The sequence below is a fragment of the Meleagris gallopavo genome, chromosome 6 (genome assembly GCF_000146605.3).
Source record: "Meleagris gallopavo isolate NT-WF06-2002-E0010 breed Aviagen turkey brand Nicholas breeding stock chromosome 6, Turkey_5.1, whole genome shotgun sequence".
Lineage (NCBI taxonomy): Eukaryota > Metazoa > Chordata > Aves > Galliformes > Phasianidae > Meleagris > Meleagris gallopavo.
The window spans coordinates 21,203,553-21,223,293 of NC_015016.2; the positions used below are offsets into that span (position 1 = coordinate 21,203,553).

At 37.0% G+C, this 19,741-nt stretch overlaps 1 protein-coding gene across 1 annotated transcript; it reads right to left on the bottom strand.

Moving 5' to 3' along the window:
• Positions 1-964: 964 nt before the first annotated feature.
• Positions 965-19,741, bottom strand: KRIT1 (KRIT1 ankyrin repeat containing). The gene is made up of 18 exons (XM_010712581.1): positions 19,720-19,741; positions 18,719-18,789; positions 17,882-18,016; positions 17,288-17,447; positions 15,859-15,951; positions 14,877-15,006; positions 12,763-13,006; positions 12,350-12,465; positions 11,789-11,932; positions 10,542-10,698; positions 10,194-10,301; positions 8,975-9,131; positions 7,864-8,015; positions 7,070-7,236; positions 5,617-5,704; positions 3,787-3,993; positions 3,352-3,468; positions 965-2,639 (listed from the first exon to the last, which is right to left on the bottom strand). Exons 3-18 carry the CDS (start codon positions 17,981-17,983, stop codon positions 2,571-2,573), a joined length of 2,211 nt encoding a protein of 736 aa, XP_010710883.1. The 5' UTR covers positions 17,984-18,016; positions 18,719-18,789; positions 19,720-19,741; the 3' UTR covers positions 965-2,570.

Sequence of the window (19,741 nt, forward strand, 5' to 3'; positions counted from 1 at the left end):
TGCTTTCGGGCACAGAGCTGGACGCTTACCGCTGCCCCTCCGTTGAAGGCCGGGCACCGTTTTGAGGCTGTTTTTTATTAAGTTTCGCAGCCGGCCGGCCTCCCGCCATGCACTTGTACCTCACTGCTGCCCAACGCACCGCGGCTGACACGGGCAGCACTGGCGGGGTCGGGCAGCCCGCCCTGCAGCACACGCTGACGAGTAACTGTTCCACGCGATAAAACCGTGCTTGTTTTTCACAGTGTGTATTTTCAGCTGCCTAGCTGGAACACACATTCAGTCCCTGCTTTGTCAACTGTAAAGTTCAACTACTCATTTAAAAAATGCTTATGGTGATCAACCTGTGTGGTTTTAGCTCCTGCTTACTAAGGCATGATTTTCATTTCTTGCAGCTTTTTCAGCTCTACTGTTTGGCACAGAGCACAGCTGCTAGTCTACATGCTGCCTTGCTTTCTGCTCCAGTCCCATTTCCCCACTCCCAGACAGAAGGCTGGCACTCACCCCTCCTTGTCACAACACCGCAGCGGCACCTCCTGTCCCCAGCTGCCAGCAGCCTGCCCGGAGCTCCAGCTCACAGCCTTCCAATAGGCATCACCTGCTCCCAGCTGGCTTGCCCAGACTCAAGAGTTCCCATTTTTTCGATCCATTCCCGAATTGTTTCCAAGGCGTGCAGCAAGGTGCTCCGTGTGCCTTAATCTGCAATCATCTGGAACCCTTCCTGTGATCCTATCACAAGATCATCCTACACAACTTGCAAGGATTACCCAACCCCTTTCCCAGGTGCACAACAGTGTGGGCCTTAACTTCTAATCACTGTGGAACTGTTCCCATGATCTTATCTCACGATTATCCTGCAAAACCTGCAAAGACCAGCCTGTTCAAGAACCCTGTGGTAATACCACCTGCTTGATAAGACATTTCAGGGCACTCTGATGCTGGCTGCAGTTAATACAAATAACAAAGGTGACTTGTAAACAATTTATTAGGTAGTAATAAATAAGAATCTTAGCAGAAAGAGCTATACAGCAATATGGCATAGTAATACTATTGATAAATGTGCAACTGTGACACACATCAACATTTTCCTTCTAGTTTTGTAACAAAGTGCTGTGTAGAGAAGAGTACTTCTGATACCAGTGCCACGATAGCAAGGATGCTACAAAGGACCTGACTGTTGCATTATTTACCACAAATAAAAGACAACAATCCATGAACATTTACTGCTATTTATGCCCATTAAATAGTAAAGCTTGCTAAGAAGACTTCAAAATACCTTCTGTTCATTTTTTAACTTATTACTTTAATTCCTTAAACTGTACTTACTAGCAGTGAGGTACTATTAAAGGTATTACAAAACAGCACACTTGGGTTTTTTTGTTTTTGTTTTGTTTTTTTAACTTCTTTTTACAAAGTATTGCAAACTGTTTTAGCATGCAGCTTACATGGAAGGAGTAATCAAGTGCACTTAGAACCCTGAAATACAACCAGAATTTTTAGAGGTGTATTATGAATACTGTCTTAAAGTACAAAGACATTTCAGAATGCATAGGGTCCCTATCTTACACTTGGGACCCAATTTGTAAGACCCAGCTGTGACTTTGTAAAGAGCAAGAAGAATGCTTATAAATTTGCATGTTAAACAGTAATTGTAGCATTAAGTCCTGCATTCTCTGCTGCTTGCAGTTTCAAGGAAGTGAAATAAGCAATGAGAAGGAAAATTAGTTGAACAGAAGTAACTTAGTACCCCCTATGAGTTCTTGTTATTGAAGATGTGTTGCAATCCAGGATAAGAATTATTAAAGTATCTGAAGACCTCTGAATGAGATTTGTTTGTAAACCACTTCCTTCTCCATATAAAATGTTTTATATTGCACGGCAAAAGTAAAAGTCCAGTTTTCTTACAAGCACACTAAACATTGAATATGGCTTTTGAAGATTTAAAACAGTTCCCTTTTGACATCTTCATGCAGTATCTTAGAATAAATATGAACACGAAGTATAAGAAATAAGAGTAAAAATAAAGCCAGCTATCATGTTTGTCAGAAACCAAGTAAGAGTTTATCAAAAGCAGATGTTCAAAAGACTGACTGGGCTCCTAAGCATATTTACCACGAGTATTTTAAAAGTAAAGTTTGTCTAAAAAATACTGTAACAAATACAACCTCCTTGATGTTCCACAGAAAGACAAGTAAGGTAAAGATGTTAACTGAGATGTGCTTAACAGCACCATCAGTCTCATCCCTTGGGAAAAGTTTCCAGATTCATTCTCCTCCAACAGTCAAGAATGATTCTTGATTCACTCTTGTCCAATTTGGTAAAGCATTTAAATTTTGCTAGCTTTTACTGGTAACTCAAGCTCTACAATAGCTTATATTTGAAACAAAAATATTTATAAAAATAACAGATATGTTGTATAGCTTTCTAAAAAAATAAATCATGCAGTTTCTGTACAAAGTTAAAAAACTGTACAAATGGACTTTTCTCTTGTGTAAAATTCATGTACATGGAAGTCTTCTGTTAGGGTGAGAATTTTTTGCTTAGCCATAAGATGCTGTTTCATCATTAGTCCATCATTCATTTCTTTCACTAGGCATTAATTGGCCATTTAATTTCATCAGAAGTTTTACGATGAGACCTGCCTATAGAAAGGTACACAATTAAATTCTAATCACATTTCACAACAATTGCACAATCAACTTAAGTATATGGTAAATGCAAGTATATAAACAGAAGTCAGAGGTTACATCATTTTAGAGATAACAATGAAACCAATAACAAAGTTTTTTTTCCTTATAAATCAGAAAATGTTTTTCAGAACACTACATCACTTCTTCCTCTCTATCCAAATTCTTGGATGTAAAAACCAAAAGGCAACTACTGTCTAACTATACAACATACTCAAAGCTGCAGTTTTGTCACAACACCTTTTAACGTGACATATGGTCTATGACGATATTTGACAATGCCAAACTCCATTAGTTTTGAAAGAAATGTTATCAGCTTTAGCTCTGTGATTCTTGTTGTATTTGGAATCATCTTTAGGGTCTATGAGATGGGGCAACAAATGCAACAAACAGTTTTCACTACCAAAAAAAAAAAAAGTTCTCCGTAATGACTGCAAGTTTATTCTTAAGTATTTAGAATGCTAAAGGCTTCACATGCTGTAAGAACAAGCAAACATTCTGAAATATCGAGAAGAGTTCTCATCTGAAAATCACTTTGGGGGGGCAGAGTTTCGGTGGAGCTTCTTTTATACAGTACAAGGATCAACCACAAGAGAGAAGGAACATGTATCTGATCCAGGAAAAAACAATTCTATGTAAAGACAGGATGAAAAGTGTCAGTGCTTACCTGTTTGGTATGCACAATAAAACTCATTTTGTTTTCCAGACTGTGTATTTGAAAACATGTATCTCCATCTCCCAACTGCCACATAAAACAGCCATACTTTAAGCTGAGGAGTAAGGCCTACAATAAAATGTAATAAATTCAATAAATTGCAATAAAATGCAATAAAATCATTCGGAAAACACTGTCCATACTTACAGATGGAACTTTCCTTATTTCACAGAATTCTACCTAAGTGGAACAGTATGTTCCATAATCAAGCTGTAACTTATAAAGTAGTCAAGTTGAAAAATACAAGGCTTTCTATAGTAGTGCTTTTTGAAGACTTCAGAACCTTAGAAACCTTCATAGTCAATTTAGATGTGAAATGCCTACTAACACAGAGAATTTAATAGCATTAAACTTAGAAGTTTTTATTGGCAGTTCACTTAAACTGACCTTTGTTTCCATGTTCAGGAGATGCAGCCCTTTCACATTTACTCCTACGTAGACTTTGATGACTTTATGGCTACTCGAACTTGCTTTGGTGAATATCTGTCCTGTGAAAAAAGCTGCTCCATAAGTTGGAATTTCCCAGCAATTCTGCAAAAACATGCGCTGAAGGTGATGCATCTCTTTACTTACACCTTCACTGGTGCTCAGATTCTAGAAAGAAAAGAACAAAGGCAATCAGTAAGTCTTTCAAAAAAACCTGCATTTATTTGAAGAACATATCATAGGTCAGTGGAATTCCCAATGAAAAAGAAAGTCTCAGATGCCAAAATAGATGAGAATGCAGGTCCCTGTACGAGCCTCAGAAATCTTAACCACAGACACCTAACCACTTCAGGGTCCCAGTTTTCCCTCTTTTAGAAGTATTTCAGGCTAGCCAGGGTTAAGTACATCAAAATACAATATCAAAAATAATAAAAAACCCTAAGCATTCCTTCTTTGAGGGGTCCAAAGCATGTTTAGATGAGCATGCTCCTGCAAACATGGCATGGATTTTTTATTTTTTAAACAAAATAAGGTGCAACTTCATTTTCCTGAACAGAGCCCTCATTTAGAATGAAAAACAATCCTGATATTTCCTCCTCCTCAGTAGCATGGAACTGTCACAACAAAGGGTTGTTAGACTGCTCCTAGTTCAAAAACAAATGAAATAAAAAATAACTTTCCAAATCTGAAACTAAGAGACAAAAATTCAACAAGGCCACACATGAGATTAGAAGCCATAAACGAGAACACAAGCCTTTAGCAATTAGGGGGGGTGTAATTGTGGGTGGGGTAGGTGGGACCAACCTCTTTGTTCTACACCCTGCATTACAACTTACCTGAATGCTACAGCTATTTTTAAAATATAAAATGTATTAATATATTTGGAGCAAAGACTGCAACTCTTTTCCCCTTCTCCTGTACCTAAAAATAACGGCCTAAGAGCAGCAGCCTACAATGCCGTGCTCTTATGTTTTATCTGACACAAGAAATAAAAAGGAATATTCTGCTGTGTCCTCTGCTATACCGCAGTCTTAGAAAGAACATTATCTTCCCCTTCTCCATTTGTATTATAAAGAACAGGAGTGATGTGCTGGTTTCTGACAGAAGAAGTGTAGACACCAGGAAAAAGTTAATTACTGAGTAACTTTGACTCAAAGAAAGAGGGGCAAGGCTGAAAGTGTTCCCTGTGCGCCTCTGCAGTTTCCTCTCAGACACCTAAAGTGATTCATATCAGCTGGAATAATTCTCCATCTGTCGCACCTTATTTATTCTACAATTTTTCATGAAGTTCACAAATTTAGTTGTCACGTGTGTTTGACTCACTTTGGAAATCAAAGCTTTTAAGTGTTTTACAGAAGCATCCTAAGTCCATGCATAGAAATTTTCCTAAGTTAACTACTGTACTCAAGGCAGTTTGTGCACCAGTAACAGATCCTTACCATACAAGCTACATCAGCAAAACGAACTTTATCAACCTGTGATTACAAGCAGATGTGAAAATATAAGTCAGAGCAGATTCTCTACATGTATACCTGTATAGGCAGTACCCATGAACGTAAAGTTAACATGGAAGATAAATGAACAGATGACAAATCATATTTATTTCTAAGAAGCATATCAGTTGTAACTGTACTAGAAATAAAAGCATTTCAACAACAACCCATCAAAAAATTCATAACATACAAGTTTCCAGATTATATACACACTAACATTTTTGTTCATTAGCTGACAATCGAACAGTCAAAAATATGCTTAAGACAGGATTTTCTATAATTTTTCTATTTGTCCTACCTTGTATTCATGAAGTATTCTGTTTGTCCAATGAGGAGCTTTACTTTTTAGTTTAGTGATTGGTACTATAGATTTAAGATTTTCTTCACTACAGAAAAAACAAAGCAGAAAAAAAATTCCTTCATTAAACAAAGAACTAAGAGTAGTGTCTGCCAGTTTTCATCTTCAAACCACATACACAGAGCTAGACACTCAGCTCCCATCAAATGTTCCCTCATCAACCAAGAAGCCTTCCTGAAATTGAAGCTAAGGCTTATTAAAAATCTAGTGGAATTCCCAATTAATGGCAATCCAGTCGATTTTGTGTTTACCACTTTTGTGTCATGCATTATGGACGTGGTAGGGAGAGGAAATGCTAGCAGCAGAACATGTGACACTTAGTTGATTAAAGACTTGTTTGAAAACCAAAACTATAAAGGAACAGTCACCTAAACAAGAATATCAAAAGATGATGGCTTACAGGTTCACTGCTCTATTCAGTACCACCAGTGACTAGGCCCATTCATCTCCACGTGAAAATAAGATACCACATAACATGAAAGCGAAGATTTGTATGAAGAGCCTTTTGAAATGAAGGCAACAAACACAAGGAAGCCTCTACTAACTTGCACAATTAATATAGGCTTCACCCTTTAAACTAACAAGGACAATAGTACACACAGACCTTTCAGATGCAGCTCACACTTAAAATCAGTGTAACTGCAGCAGAAAATGCAGCTGATGTACAGATGGTGGAGTATGCAACTAAGAAAAGCAAGCCAGCACAGCTCAGCTGAAGCTGTGAATGAGAGGATATGAGAACTATAGTAGCATCCTAGAACAGCACATCTGCTGTTACATGAATGAACTGGGGTGGAGATGGTGGGGGTTGGAGTGAAGAGTCACATAGCAGAGAAGTGAAATCCTGATGTGTTTTGATACTGCTGCAGAAAAGTATGTGGAAGCATAAAAACATATCCCAGAAGAGCTCAGCCACAGTTCTGCAGTCAAGAGAAGAAAAAGGGGAGAGAGAAGTACCATCTGGCAGAGCACTACTGGTGCTATATTTCTGACAAATTTAGTGTAGGATTACAAACGTTCCTCCCTGAAAGAGGAACATCATTCTTAAAAGTTGGTCTGACTGGACGTTGTAAGGTGCTCCTTCAGCATAGTCCAAAACCTCAAAACTCTTCATTTGCTTGAGGACTGTTACTCATTTTTGTATTACTGTGTCTCAGCACAAATTTGAAGAATACAGAACCTCTGTTCTTGGCCTTGGACAGCCATAATTAAAATGAGCATGTTTTACACTGTGCCTAACTTCTGTTAATGCTACCAGTACTATGCGGTTGCTCTGAACTAGAGCTCATTAATGGAGAAGAATAATAAAAAATGCCATATCTAAAATTTGATATTTCCTCAGGTAAGTGGAACTATCTAAAAATATTTCATTTAAAAACCAAAACGTACTTACTTTAGAAAGCCCTGTTTATGTTTCTTGCTCTCATAATTTCCATAAACAATTTGTAGAAGGAGACTTGCCAGGGTGATCAGCTTAGCATCGGGCGACGTATAGAAACCTTTCAATAAATTATATCTGGCTTCATCAAAAAGAATAAGAATAGCCAATGGATCCTCAATCTGTTTAAAAGATTTAAACAGCATGAATTCTCTTCAAAAAGAAAATGAACTTAGGAAAAAAAAAAATGAATACAGTTCCTCACTGATTCAAAGATACAAGACAAAATGCGTAATCCCGCTTTGGGTACATTTTAGTAATGCTCTGTAACAGAAAAAATGAAACAATTATTGTGATTGACTTAATTCAAGACTTCAGTGATCTAATGCATTTAAAAGGTAAAGGTTATTAACGTACAATGCCCAATCAAAAAAGTTCACAGAAATTTTGCTGTGTTTTTTTACCCACAAATCCATTTGAGTATGTTTGAATATTCCCAATGAAATCAACCAATTAAATATTGGAAATATCACAGTACAGAGAAAAGAAAGAAAATAAGGAAGGTTACTAGTACGTGTATGACAAACACAGAGACTGGGTCACAATTGAAAAAGTGAGAAATCAGAATCTGAGTAAGAATAGAGTAGGAATAGAGAGAAACTGATGACAAACTCTCACAGAAAAGGCAAAGAGATGAGAGGTGTGGTTTACACAAGTATGTAAATTCAGCCATTAAACGCACTGAGCAGTGGTGTTCAAGGTGTTCTGATTCTGACCATGATTTCATGCTATCACTTCTAAGTGCAGACCTTTTTTTCTATTTCTAGTGGAAGTCTCACATCTCTTCTCAGGAAAAGCTGTGAAGTTTCCCTCTGAGGATCCAAGTTTGTCAGTTCAGTGAATATTTCAGGCCAGTCTCGAATATGCTGCAAAGGCTTGTGAAAGGGCTTCAATTGGAGGCCTAGGAAATATCAGAGTTGTGTTTATAAATAAACAGTAATAACTCAGCATATACCTATATGGATGAATTTATGCTGCACCAGAACAAGAATGTCTGAAACTGAGGATTCATTAAAAAACAAAACAAAACATTTTTCCATGTTTCCTAAACTGCTTTATATAAAAGGTTTTCAAAATATGGATTTACTGACAAAACTATTGGTATATATTTAATAAATGCATTAATGATAAACCTTCGTTATTTTCATGTTCTCAAGAGTGAATTTGTATTTAAACACGTAATGGAATACTAAGATGGACCACAAAATCACAAGTAAAGGACCTCCAGAAAGCCAGCAGCTATGTTAAATAAAATCACAGTAGCAAAAATGTGACAGACTCTTGTCTCAACTCTTACGAGAGAGAGAGAGAGAGAGAGAGAGAGAGAGAGAGAGAGAGAGAGAGAGAAATGTCATGCCCAAAAGTCAGATTTTTTAATGGAAAAATACAGATATAGCCTATCTTAGAAATGTACTTTCTATTTTTTGAGACATAAACCATAAACTATTCAGAACAGACATTCATTTTTATTTGCAAAATGTCTCGATTCTTAACAGGCTACAGTAATTCAAATTTACAAGTTCACCTGTCTATATGAGAGATGAGAAATCAGTACAGAGCTTCCAACTGCTATATACTGCAGTCTGTATCTTCAGTAGTGCTCATTCACTTATCCAGCCTGTCTCTGTGATTACTGCTTGCCCATTTTCTAGCAGTGAGGAACCAGAACTCCATATCTATCTTACTTGCATTGCTTTGGCTTTTACATTATATGTAAAACTTCAAAGGAGCTATTACAGCAGAACATCTTTTTACTACTATCAGTGCATTTCCAATTTTCCTAAGGAAAAAAAAATTAAAATACAAATTTTAAACAAGTACAATAAACTGTCAAATATAACTATACTCCTTGCAACTTACTGAGGTTCTCGGAACAGATCCAGATAGTAAAGTATTGCTGGGTTTCTTGAGACAAACGCATCCCTTCCATTATTTGCTGTACAGTAGTGTTGTTTCCATGTTTCAACTCAACGGAGCGGTACGACCCGTCCATACGATAAATTCGTGCCTTTTCATACTACACACAAATTCAATTTATTGTTATTAATGTTGATTTGTTAAAGTTCTTTCTGTTGGTTTTTGTGAAGAGTTTAAGCAATTTAACCGTAATTCAATAAAATCTACACTATAGAGAAAAAGAACACTGCACATCTTTGTATTTCTGCTTATGAAAACTGTACATTTTGTGATTTATACAAGTTCTTTTACTGGGCTTTTTACCACAATAACTACGATACAGGTTCTACTTGTATACTGAAAACTTCACTTCTGTTTTAACTCAAAGGCAAACAGGACTAAGTTATCTGTGGATTTGGGCTCAACTGCCTAAGATATCAAGCAACAATTACCTCACTATTACTGGCATGTTGTAAATTATTCCAACCATTAGTCTAATCTAACAAGGCTATTTTTTCAGGAGGAAAACATCACCCTTAGTACAGATACCACTACAATACAAACAATCTCACTAAGATTTTTTAGGACTTCTATAATCTTACTGACAACAAATTATTTTTCCTTTCAGAATTCCCACAGTGTACAATGACTTACACATGTGCCCAGAGAATGCCTCCTGAAAGACTTACTTAAATTGGGTGCTTAAGGCACACATCATATAAATTAATGAAACACCTGGTGTACATCTCTCTAACTCTCAGACTATAATTTTGTTTCCAACCTAGTAAGGACTCCATTGACGGCTAAGAAAGCCTACATTGACTACATGATAAAAAGCCAATTTTGTAGAAGTCTACATTTAAGGAGCTGAATGTTCCTGCTTCCATACCCATAAGTTGATAAGGCACAAAGAAAAATAATGATTACATAATCAAAAGTAGCTGATGATAGATCAGCAGCTGATGTGATACTCCTGCAAATAAATCAAATACTAACACAAAACCACAAATATAGACAGAAACATTTAAAGAGACAAAATGTTCATTTGTCAGTATTCACACTAACCTCTTGAGTACAGTGCACACTTCCTTTAAAAGCTCTTAAATGAGCCTAGCCTAGCTCTTCCAAAGTCTATTTATAAACGAAATATAAACTTCAAGATACTTAGAAAGTAAACACATACAGGTTTATTTACAGCATCCTTCAGCAGTTTTGCAGTTTCTTCCCACTCATTTTGTTTGTTTTCTTCACAGACATTCAGTGGAGACCTTCCCTGTTGATCAGTAATGTGCTACAAACAAACAGAAACACTGATAATGCATTGCTTTGACTGGAATTAGGCAAACATTTCACGTTCGAGATAACTGACAAATAATGGAAAAAAGTAGAGTCAATGAAAAATATTTAACCATTTTTTGGCAGTCACTCAATGAGACCATTGTGTTTACACACTGTAGTATGGACACAAAGTGTCACATGCACAAGCTAGAAACACGTTAAATTGCCATTTCTGTACACAAACAGAACTTACTCTGTCAATTTCTGGATGATTCAGGAGAATTTGTACTATTTCAGCATGCCCACCTCCAGCAGCAAAATGTAGAGGAGAACTAAGCTGGCCATTCAAAAGATTTGGATTGCACTTTCCCTTTTCCAGTAGCATCCGAGTAGCTTCAACTTTTCCATACCTACAGACAGATTAAAAATGTAACAGACACAGCAAATGTAAATTAAAATCTTTTCCAGATACTTCTTAATAAGAAGAAGTACACTGCCTTGCTCAAGAGTTTTTAGCTTTCCAAAGACAGCGAACATTTAGATGCCAAAGGCAGCGAACATCAGTAAGTCTGTATAACTTCTGCATGTATTTGGTACTGTCTAGCAACCATTTACTAGATTTATTATACATACACCCAACCCTGCTTTACACTGTTTGGGTAGCTGTAGCAATTCAGTCATGGCAAAACAGGCTCAGACTTGCTGCAAAGAAGTCTGTGTAAGAATCTGCATAAAGCTTCTGAATGTTGTGCAGATGCCTCCTAAGACTCATGCTGGTAATTGAGAAACGGTGGCATTAAATGTGTATGTAAACTTTTTGAAAAATCAAATAAGTCATTTTTGTTTGTTTTGGTGTTTTGTTTTTTTTTTTTAAACAGCCAAGCTTGATTTTTATGTTCAGGTTCAGATGCTGCTATAAATACAGAAGACTAAATTCTGCTTAAAGATGAAACAGAAGTATTTTTGCAAGGTCTGACAAAAGCTGTGAAAGAATCACAGATTTAAATCATCACAGCATCATAGAATCAGTCAAGTTGGCTTCTGCAGATCATGTAGTTCAGCATCGTGCTCAAAGCATGACTCTCACTAACACTTACTCAGCTCAGCTATTGTGTTATAGAACTGTTCACAGCCTTTAACCAATAAAGACTGCAAGAGTTACTACAGTAAACTAGACCCAGTGTCTCCAATAGCAAGTAAAACAGGTACTTCAGGACAAACATAGGGACAGATATAAGAGGCAATAAATAAGTGTCTGATGATATGGTAACCATACTCGGTCTTCTCTGAAACCGCTCAGATAGCAGTTATCTCAAAACCTCAAGCAGTATTTCTCTTCAGAAGGTAATATATAATAACATATATTAAGAGACAAAGTATAGAAAATCTAGATTTTTTTTCTCATTTTTGAGTCCGTATGATGAATTACACAAAATACTGCAAAAGAGTCATGACAGCAAGAAAGCATTTGATTGAAAAAACTATATTGGGTTGACTCACCAGCATGCATAATGGATTGGTGCCCAATGGTCACTGTCTAACTGATTAACAGAAAACTTTTTGTCCAAAAGGTGGCTTAGTAAATCAGAGTCCCCTTCACAAGCACTGCGGTGAAGAGGGAAATCATCTACCCACTGGTGTTCTCTATGAATTAAAAAGGAAAGCAGGAGGGAATCACAGTTCAGAAACATTTAGATAGTTGAGAACATCAGTTTTTTTAAAATGACTAACGCAGGACTAACTTTAGATCTATATGAATAATAAAGATGATGCTCATACAGCTAAAATGCGTCAGTATTTGTACAACTAGCATTTTAGTCATGCAGTACCCAAGCCACAGCTTTATTCATTATGCAAAGAAATGCTTCCCTAACATTTGTAATTTAAATCTTTCTTGATCTGACTTTTAATTTGTGTACTTAGAGACTTCAAATAGATTTTTTTTTTAAATATGCTGTTGTACAGTAGAGCCCTAAAGAGTCTCATGCTGACCAAGCCTGCTAAGTACTACTGTAATATAACAAAACTAAAGTAAATATTAATGAAAAAGAAATGTAATACTTGTCCTCTGTGACACTGCTCATGCTACGTTGCCATTTTTCTCTTTTAGGAATCTGAATTTTTGAATAGTCTGGGGCTCCAAGGCCAAAGTAGGGATTTATTACCACTTTGTCAACCTGCGAAGACATAATTTAAATAAAATTGAAAAAAAAAAATCTTAATGAGATTTGGACAAACAATCCCCATCCAGGCCAAGTATTATCTTGGTGCCAAAGTTATCACTGTAATATTTTATAACTAAAGAGATTAATGTTGAAGTGTGAGGATTTGGAAATCTGTTTGGCAGTAAGCGTGCAATAAAGAAATCTGATTATATTAAAACATAAAGCATGCTCAGAAAAAATGAGCAAATAAAATATGAAACAGAAAAGCATGTATGTTCCACAAACACAAAATGAAAATATAATTCTTACCCTGTTGGTATACTGAAGGTCAGATCCAAACAAAGGATTATAGATACACATATCTGCTTTCTCTAATGCCAACATTTTACTCTTTATTTCCAGAGCGGTATAACCCATGTGTAACGAGCTCTCTGTTTGACCAGGTTCTATAGCATAAGCAGGGTTTATTACGTTTGTTTTAATTCTCTCAAGAGGAGATGGTCTGAATAAAGCTGGGATGGAATGAGACTGGGTGTGCCGCTCATCCAACCACCTGCAGAAGAAATTTGGCAAGTTAACTCATTTCCTGGTAGAAAAGGGCTATTCTGATCATGCCTGTCCATTACTTTGATTAACAGTTGTTTGTATAGTAACTACAAATTATTTTTTTTAATTAAAATGTAATTATAATGTGTGTAAGTAATTTTACAACACTAAATTTAGCCCCATACATGATATTCTTTTTAGCAAGTGTGTTTGCTGAAACACACTTCCTGCAGATGCAAAATCTCAAAGAAAAGGAAACTAAAAATATATGAAAGTAACAACGGTTATAGCCAAAACACTTGATCACACCAATACGTTGCTGTTTCGCTTCATTTACTTTCATTTTATCAGTATTACTACTCTCAGGACACAAATTCTGCAACTTAAAGCATTTTAAGCGTGACCTTAACTTTCAGGATCTGTACAGACTTAATAAGACTTCTGACTTTGGGAGAAACAGCAGGTTCCTCAAGAGCTTCCAAACAGCCAATTCTCTTTCAGAAAGGCTACCGCTTGTCTTTTTACATAGCTGCACTGAAGATTATTCTGTTTGAAGTGGACTTCTACTGACAACAGAGGAGGGTTTTAGGCCCCTCTCAAAACTTGAAATAAACACATACTTTGCTAGAGTACAATGAATTCTGTTTAGTGCTTTATCTTGGAAAGGTAGAATAAAGAAGCATATGCTTTGGAAAGAAAAATCCACTGATACACTGTTTAGAGCTTGGCTGTTCCAGAATCACATCTAAGAATGTGATTCTCAGTGTAGAACATATGCTTAGGCCTGGATTAAGTCCCAGACTGAATCTATCGTATGTTTCACAAGCTGTGCTCCCTTCACTTACTCATCACCCTGCTGTGAAGAAGGACATTAAAACTGAGGCCATTGTGCTCTGAACACCCTCTTGCCTGTCTGAGGGTATTTTCAGGGAATTTCTCTAAACAGTCAGTAGTTTAATTAAACATGAAATCTTTCACAAGCATTGTTTCTGGCTACCTACTTAGAGCACAATCAATATAAACTTTTTTCCATTATACTTCCAAAGTTTTGCTCACATTTGTAAGGCTGGTGACATATGCAAAGCAGAGCTTAGAACATGAAGGCATTCATTATGTAGCAAACAAATAGAAAATCTTGCATAATGGTATACATGAAAATACAGAAATTGCCTACACACAACCTTTTTAGGCAGTTGCCCGTAACTTTATATTTTTACATTAGCCAAGATTTTTGCCTAACTTTATTTATGTGTGGCAGAAAAATGTGCTCATAAACATGATGCTTTCCTACTCCTGAAAGTAAAGGTCTCGTTCACTTCAACAGATATTCCTGCAAAGAAATTCGTACATAATTATGCCTGGTATTTCTATGTAAAGGCTATGTAAAAAGGCCAGGACACTTTTGATGTGTTAAATTTTCAAATTGCTTTAAATCTGGCTACACAACTAATTGCCTTTCTTAAAGTCAATTCCCTGCTGCAAATAAACTCATACGGCTGGGAGAGATGCACTTCAGGGTTTGTAAAGGGAAATCTAAATGGTATAAAATTAACAGGATAGTTCTACACTCTTGCAAATACTCTTATTGATAACATTTGTGCAATTTAGAGAAGATTTGATATTATTATATGATTTCGTAAAACATTAACTGTAATCAAGGATTTCCAGTAAATCACTTGATTAAGAACACTATTTCTCAGTTCACAAAAACATTTTTAAAGATTTAGAAATTTGTTGTCATGCTTCTCATAATCATGAAGTAACATAAAATCATTTTACTCTTAATCACAAAAATGATGTAAAAATTATTTGCTATATCTTCAAATTTTTTTGTTTATCCTCTATGTCTCTGTATTTGCATTCATAGTATTTCTTACTTATCCAAGGCAATTAACATTCTTGCAGTAAGTGTTGCAAAATGTGTGCTGGATTCACTGCAGACTCTCATGATGTCTTGAAAACAGTAGAACACAGGGCATCCTGGACTGTATGTATATTTTGTATTATCTAAAAAGGAAACACACTTTGAAGATGTATTGAAGAAAATAATCTTATTTTCCCTCCTGTGTCTTTTATAGTTACATATTCCCAACCTACTGGCAGCAGTTCTGTTTTTTTCCCCACACAATAATTGACAGATGTTACACACAGTCTTCACATAACTATTCATATCCCAATGGAGTAACCTTAAAAACCTTTAAGTGTCCAGTTACTATTTCATCACTGTGATCAGCTTCATCTGAGGAATTAATATGAAATGTATGCTGTTGCCAGAAGAATAGGACTTCAGAACTGAAGAAGTCATTGCTATTGGTAACTCTACAATGGTATTTACTTATTTGATAGTTTTTATCCTTAGGGTCTTACCACAAAAGCAAAAAGAAGTTTCACCAAAAGCACACAGGCATTTTTTCAGGCTTGTTTTCAAATACTTTCCTGACAAGCAGTACACTTTGCTTCTAAAAACATCATTCATCATTCCTTATTTAAACAAAACTATTTACAGAATTCGCTAAGCATTCTTGTCTGAGTAAACAACACCGAACTGAATAGTCTGGATGTCTGAAATAGAATTACATTCAGTAAATTTTATAGGAGTTGATTATATTTCAAAACGCATGCATTCAGTGAACAAACAGCTTAAATCAGAAGTGTGCTATGGTTATGGAAACAAATGCAACACATTTTCCAGGATTTTAAGTAACATTTTCAGGTTTTAAAGTATACAGGTTTCTACCTAACTCTAACTTTTTAATATTTAAATAAAAAAAGACACACAGCATATTCACAAAAATCCTGAAATCTTCAACCGAACTTCTGTTAAACGAATGCAGCTTCAGAAATTATGCTTAACGTTACCTTTCACAACAGTCGGAACGATGTAAAGTGATGCCTCCTGGCCTGCTCTCTCTCCATCCAGAGGGAATGTCTTCATTAACACTACACGCTTCCCTAGCACATTACATTAAAATGAAAACATTAACCAACATAAATAAATAAATATATAAAAACAGTCTAGAGACCGTTAACTGGATTCCTATCAGGCCAATCTTTCCTAATTTCTAGGAAGAAAAAGGGCATACTACTAGCTAAAATCTAAATCAAGCCAAGAACATCTAAATAAATACACAAAATAAAGAACACCAATATGTCCATAGTCATTAGCCTGAAAAATGACGGCACTGTACGCCTTTTTCACAATAACTTTTCCCTGCTCCTGATTATTCAGGTTGCTCTCACCTCTCAAAAACACCAGTCTTTAAGTTAAAGAAGATTCCTTCTGAAATGGGAAAGCACAGCTGCATACCGTATTTCACATTAGGGTGATTCATGTAGTGGTAGGACAGTACTTCCCACATTGTCCTCCCTTCCATTCTTACAGAATCTAGCATTTTGTTTCCTTTTCTGGCCACAGCTGCATATTTTAGCAGAGGCTACACTAAACTGTGCATATTAATGCCTCTGTCCTGTGTGAGTCAATTCAGAACTGTGGTATGAAACACTTTTGCTTTTGTTAGGAAGCATGTATTAATGCTATTAAGTTATGTTTCCTGCCTCACTAGTTTTGTTAGGTCCAGTTGCTACCATCTGCAGCATTTTACCATGCAACCACCTATTCCTTTTGTAAACTGTTAACACTATTGTCTTGTTTGGCCTGACAATCTTCCCTGTGTAACCTAGCTTACAAAACAAAGAGGAGATACACAACAAAAAAAGTGCTTTAGTCAGTACAGTTTATACCAGTTTGGAAATGAAATAAGCTGACTAAACCAATTTTTGGCAGCGCAAATGCAAGGTCACTTGCTGGACCAGCTACATCACAGTAATGAAAAAAAAAAACAACCCACCAGCATAGTCATCAAATTAGATATGTAACCAATGCAGTTATGCCATATGTACATTCACATAGATACTTTTAACAATGCTGGCACTGAACAGACTTTTTAAGTAATCAATTCACTAGTTGGAGTTTTAGGTCAAATTAAGGTTAGAAAAGCCACTTCAATCTGGTTTGCCAGAAATTTAATTCTCAATTTGAGATGAAAAAGCAGTATGGGCAGGAAAAGATTCATTTGAGAATATTTTAGCAAGCGTTTTACAGAGATGGAAGGTAAAGAGAAACTATGGCAGATTAAAAGCTATGTGGCTTGGGTGTTTTTTATGAACTCAAAGCAGACCTTGCCTTTTAAACTAACATCATGCTCTCTGACAATCTCCCCACGCCCTGTTTAAGTTTTAAACTATTTTACAGAGCTACCAACAGCAAATCAGATTAAAATATTTTTACCTTTAATACCCTGATTGGCTGGTGAAATTGGTTTGGTGGCTTCTAGCACATAATCCAAGATGCTCTGGGTTATTTCAGTGCCGCCCTGCAGCTTAGTTTCCAATAAAACTTTCTTTCTCTTTTTCTTTTGACCTTCAATGGGAACCTCGAGCAACAAAATCTTTCAAACAATAATAAAACAAAAGGACAACTTAGACAAGTACAGAACAACTCCGTGCCTACGCGTGTATTTATCATATATATATAAAAGCAGTAACATAACGCAGGAAGTACTGAATCTGGAAGAGCAGGAGGGCTAAGTCAGAACAACCTCCTTAACACTAAGGCTAAAGACAAAAAGACAAGGCTGCACCCTTGCACTGAGCAGCCCACAGGCAAAAGGCCCTGACATGAAATAAAACAGCAAAATTACAAACTGTAAAGCATTCAAATATTCTAATGATAGGGCAACACATAGCAGATATATGACATGCACGTATATTATTGTCTGACAATATCCTATCGTCAGATTTTCCTTTAAGCTGTATTATTATATACTTATTATTACATATTATTTTTAAAACATCATTGAAGAAAAATATTAAATAATTTTACTTCATAGGATTTAGCTCGATATTCCCGAGAGTTCAGGCTTGCAGTATTTTTTGGACGGATCACTGCAACGTATGCATTCCCAATGTTTTCTGGATTTCCCATCTCTTCTTTTTTTTTTTAATTATTGTTTTATCCCTAGAAATAATGAATAAATAGGATGATTCAGTTAAAAATAAAAACAAAAATAAATCCAACAACATGCTAACTCCAGGATACAGTAGTTATGTGTACCGATTCTTTGTGTTTCTCATTTATTGTTCTTTAACTGGAAAAACACCAATGGTTACTGTAGTTTTGCTTCCTGTTCATTAAGCAGTAACATGGACATAAATATATAATGTCCCCCATTCTTTTAGATTTAATATGAACAATCTTCTTCTCTAAATTTCTTTTACAGTAAAACTGTTTTTTTCAGTTTATAAATATCTTCCCATTTTATAAGGCAGACAAAAAGCTGGAGAAATTCAGCTATGTGAAACTGAAAAAGAAAACCACTCTAAAGTTACAAGCACATCAATTCACAAAAGGTGCTATTACAAAGTACTGCGTTTCTATCAATTCAAGGAAAACCCTGATTTTCCTTTTTTTCCTCCCAATAAGAAGTCTTGCCTGCAACCCAAGTAACAGAAGATAAAAATAAGCTATAATATGGACTTTTTTTTCTTTACTTCAGCAGAATTGTAAACTTGGCACAATTCGTTCAAATTCAGCTTCTAGAAGGAACAAGTAGCCAACTTGATTTCACAGAATATTTGGTAACACCCTTTCATTCCACATGCTGTTTGCAGATTAATCTATTCATGAAGATTTGCAATTGTACTGTTTTACACTCTTCACCTTTTTAGGAGGAACAGAGGTCTTTAGATTTCCATGCTTTTAATCCAGTATTTTTGCTGGGACCAGACTACCTGAAAATATATTAAAAAAAAATTTCAATAAAAGCACACACACGTTCACCTCCAGCTAACACAACTGTGTTACTTAGGTGACGTAATGATAGCACTTAAAAAGTATATCAGAATGAAAACATCTAAATACGAATTGGCATTACAGCAGCCTCTAGTAATGTCAAATAAGCAATACAGTAATTTGTGAGATGTAAAGGAAGAAGAAAGACCCATCCTTTAGAAGCACGGTACGTGCCCCGGGATGCTCGGGGTTTGGGGTTTAGGGCAGGGCCAGGGGCGGGCGAAGCAGCGCGGGATTAATGCTGAAGGCTCTGCGCTCTGTTCAAAGGGAGGGCGGCGACTTCAGGAAACAAACGGCTCTGAGAGCTGCCATGTAACTTCAGAAAACAAAAAGGGAGAACGAAAAGGGTGGAGTTGCGAGGATGCGACAATAAAACTGACCACTTTCAGAACGCGCCGCCAGTGATCCCAACCGGACGTGAGGCGGTAATGTGCACCGCTGCCGGCAGGCAGGCACAGCTGAAGCGAGGAGCGCTTCAACCCGCTCCCCGGGAACTGGAGGAACTCCGAGCTTCGCTTTCATCTCTCAAAGGAAGAGGCCGACGCGCGCCCACAGGTGGCTGCGGCTGAGCCGCGAGCAGCTGACCCAGCGCTACTTCCTTTCCCACACGGAGCAGCGCGACGCGCTCGCTATAGCTGGAGCTCGTATCTACCGCTGCTTCTACCTCCCAGATCCTAACGCCCATCTGCTCCAGGCTCCAAACCAGCGCCGAGCTGTGCCGGAGCCTCCCTCGGCGACCCCCGGGCCCAGACACCGCGAGGCCCCTACCGCCCTCAGCGAGGGGGGTCGCAGAAGAGGCACCGCACCAGCCGCCTTACAGCCAGAACCCGTCCCGCTCCCTCCGCCCCGACCCCTTCTCGTTCCCTTACCTTCCTCGGCGCCGCCGACCAC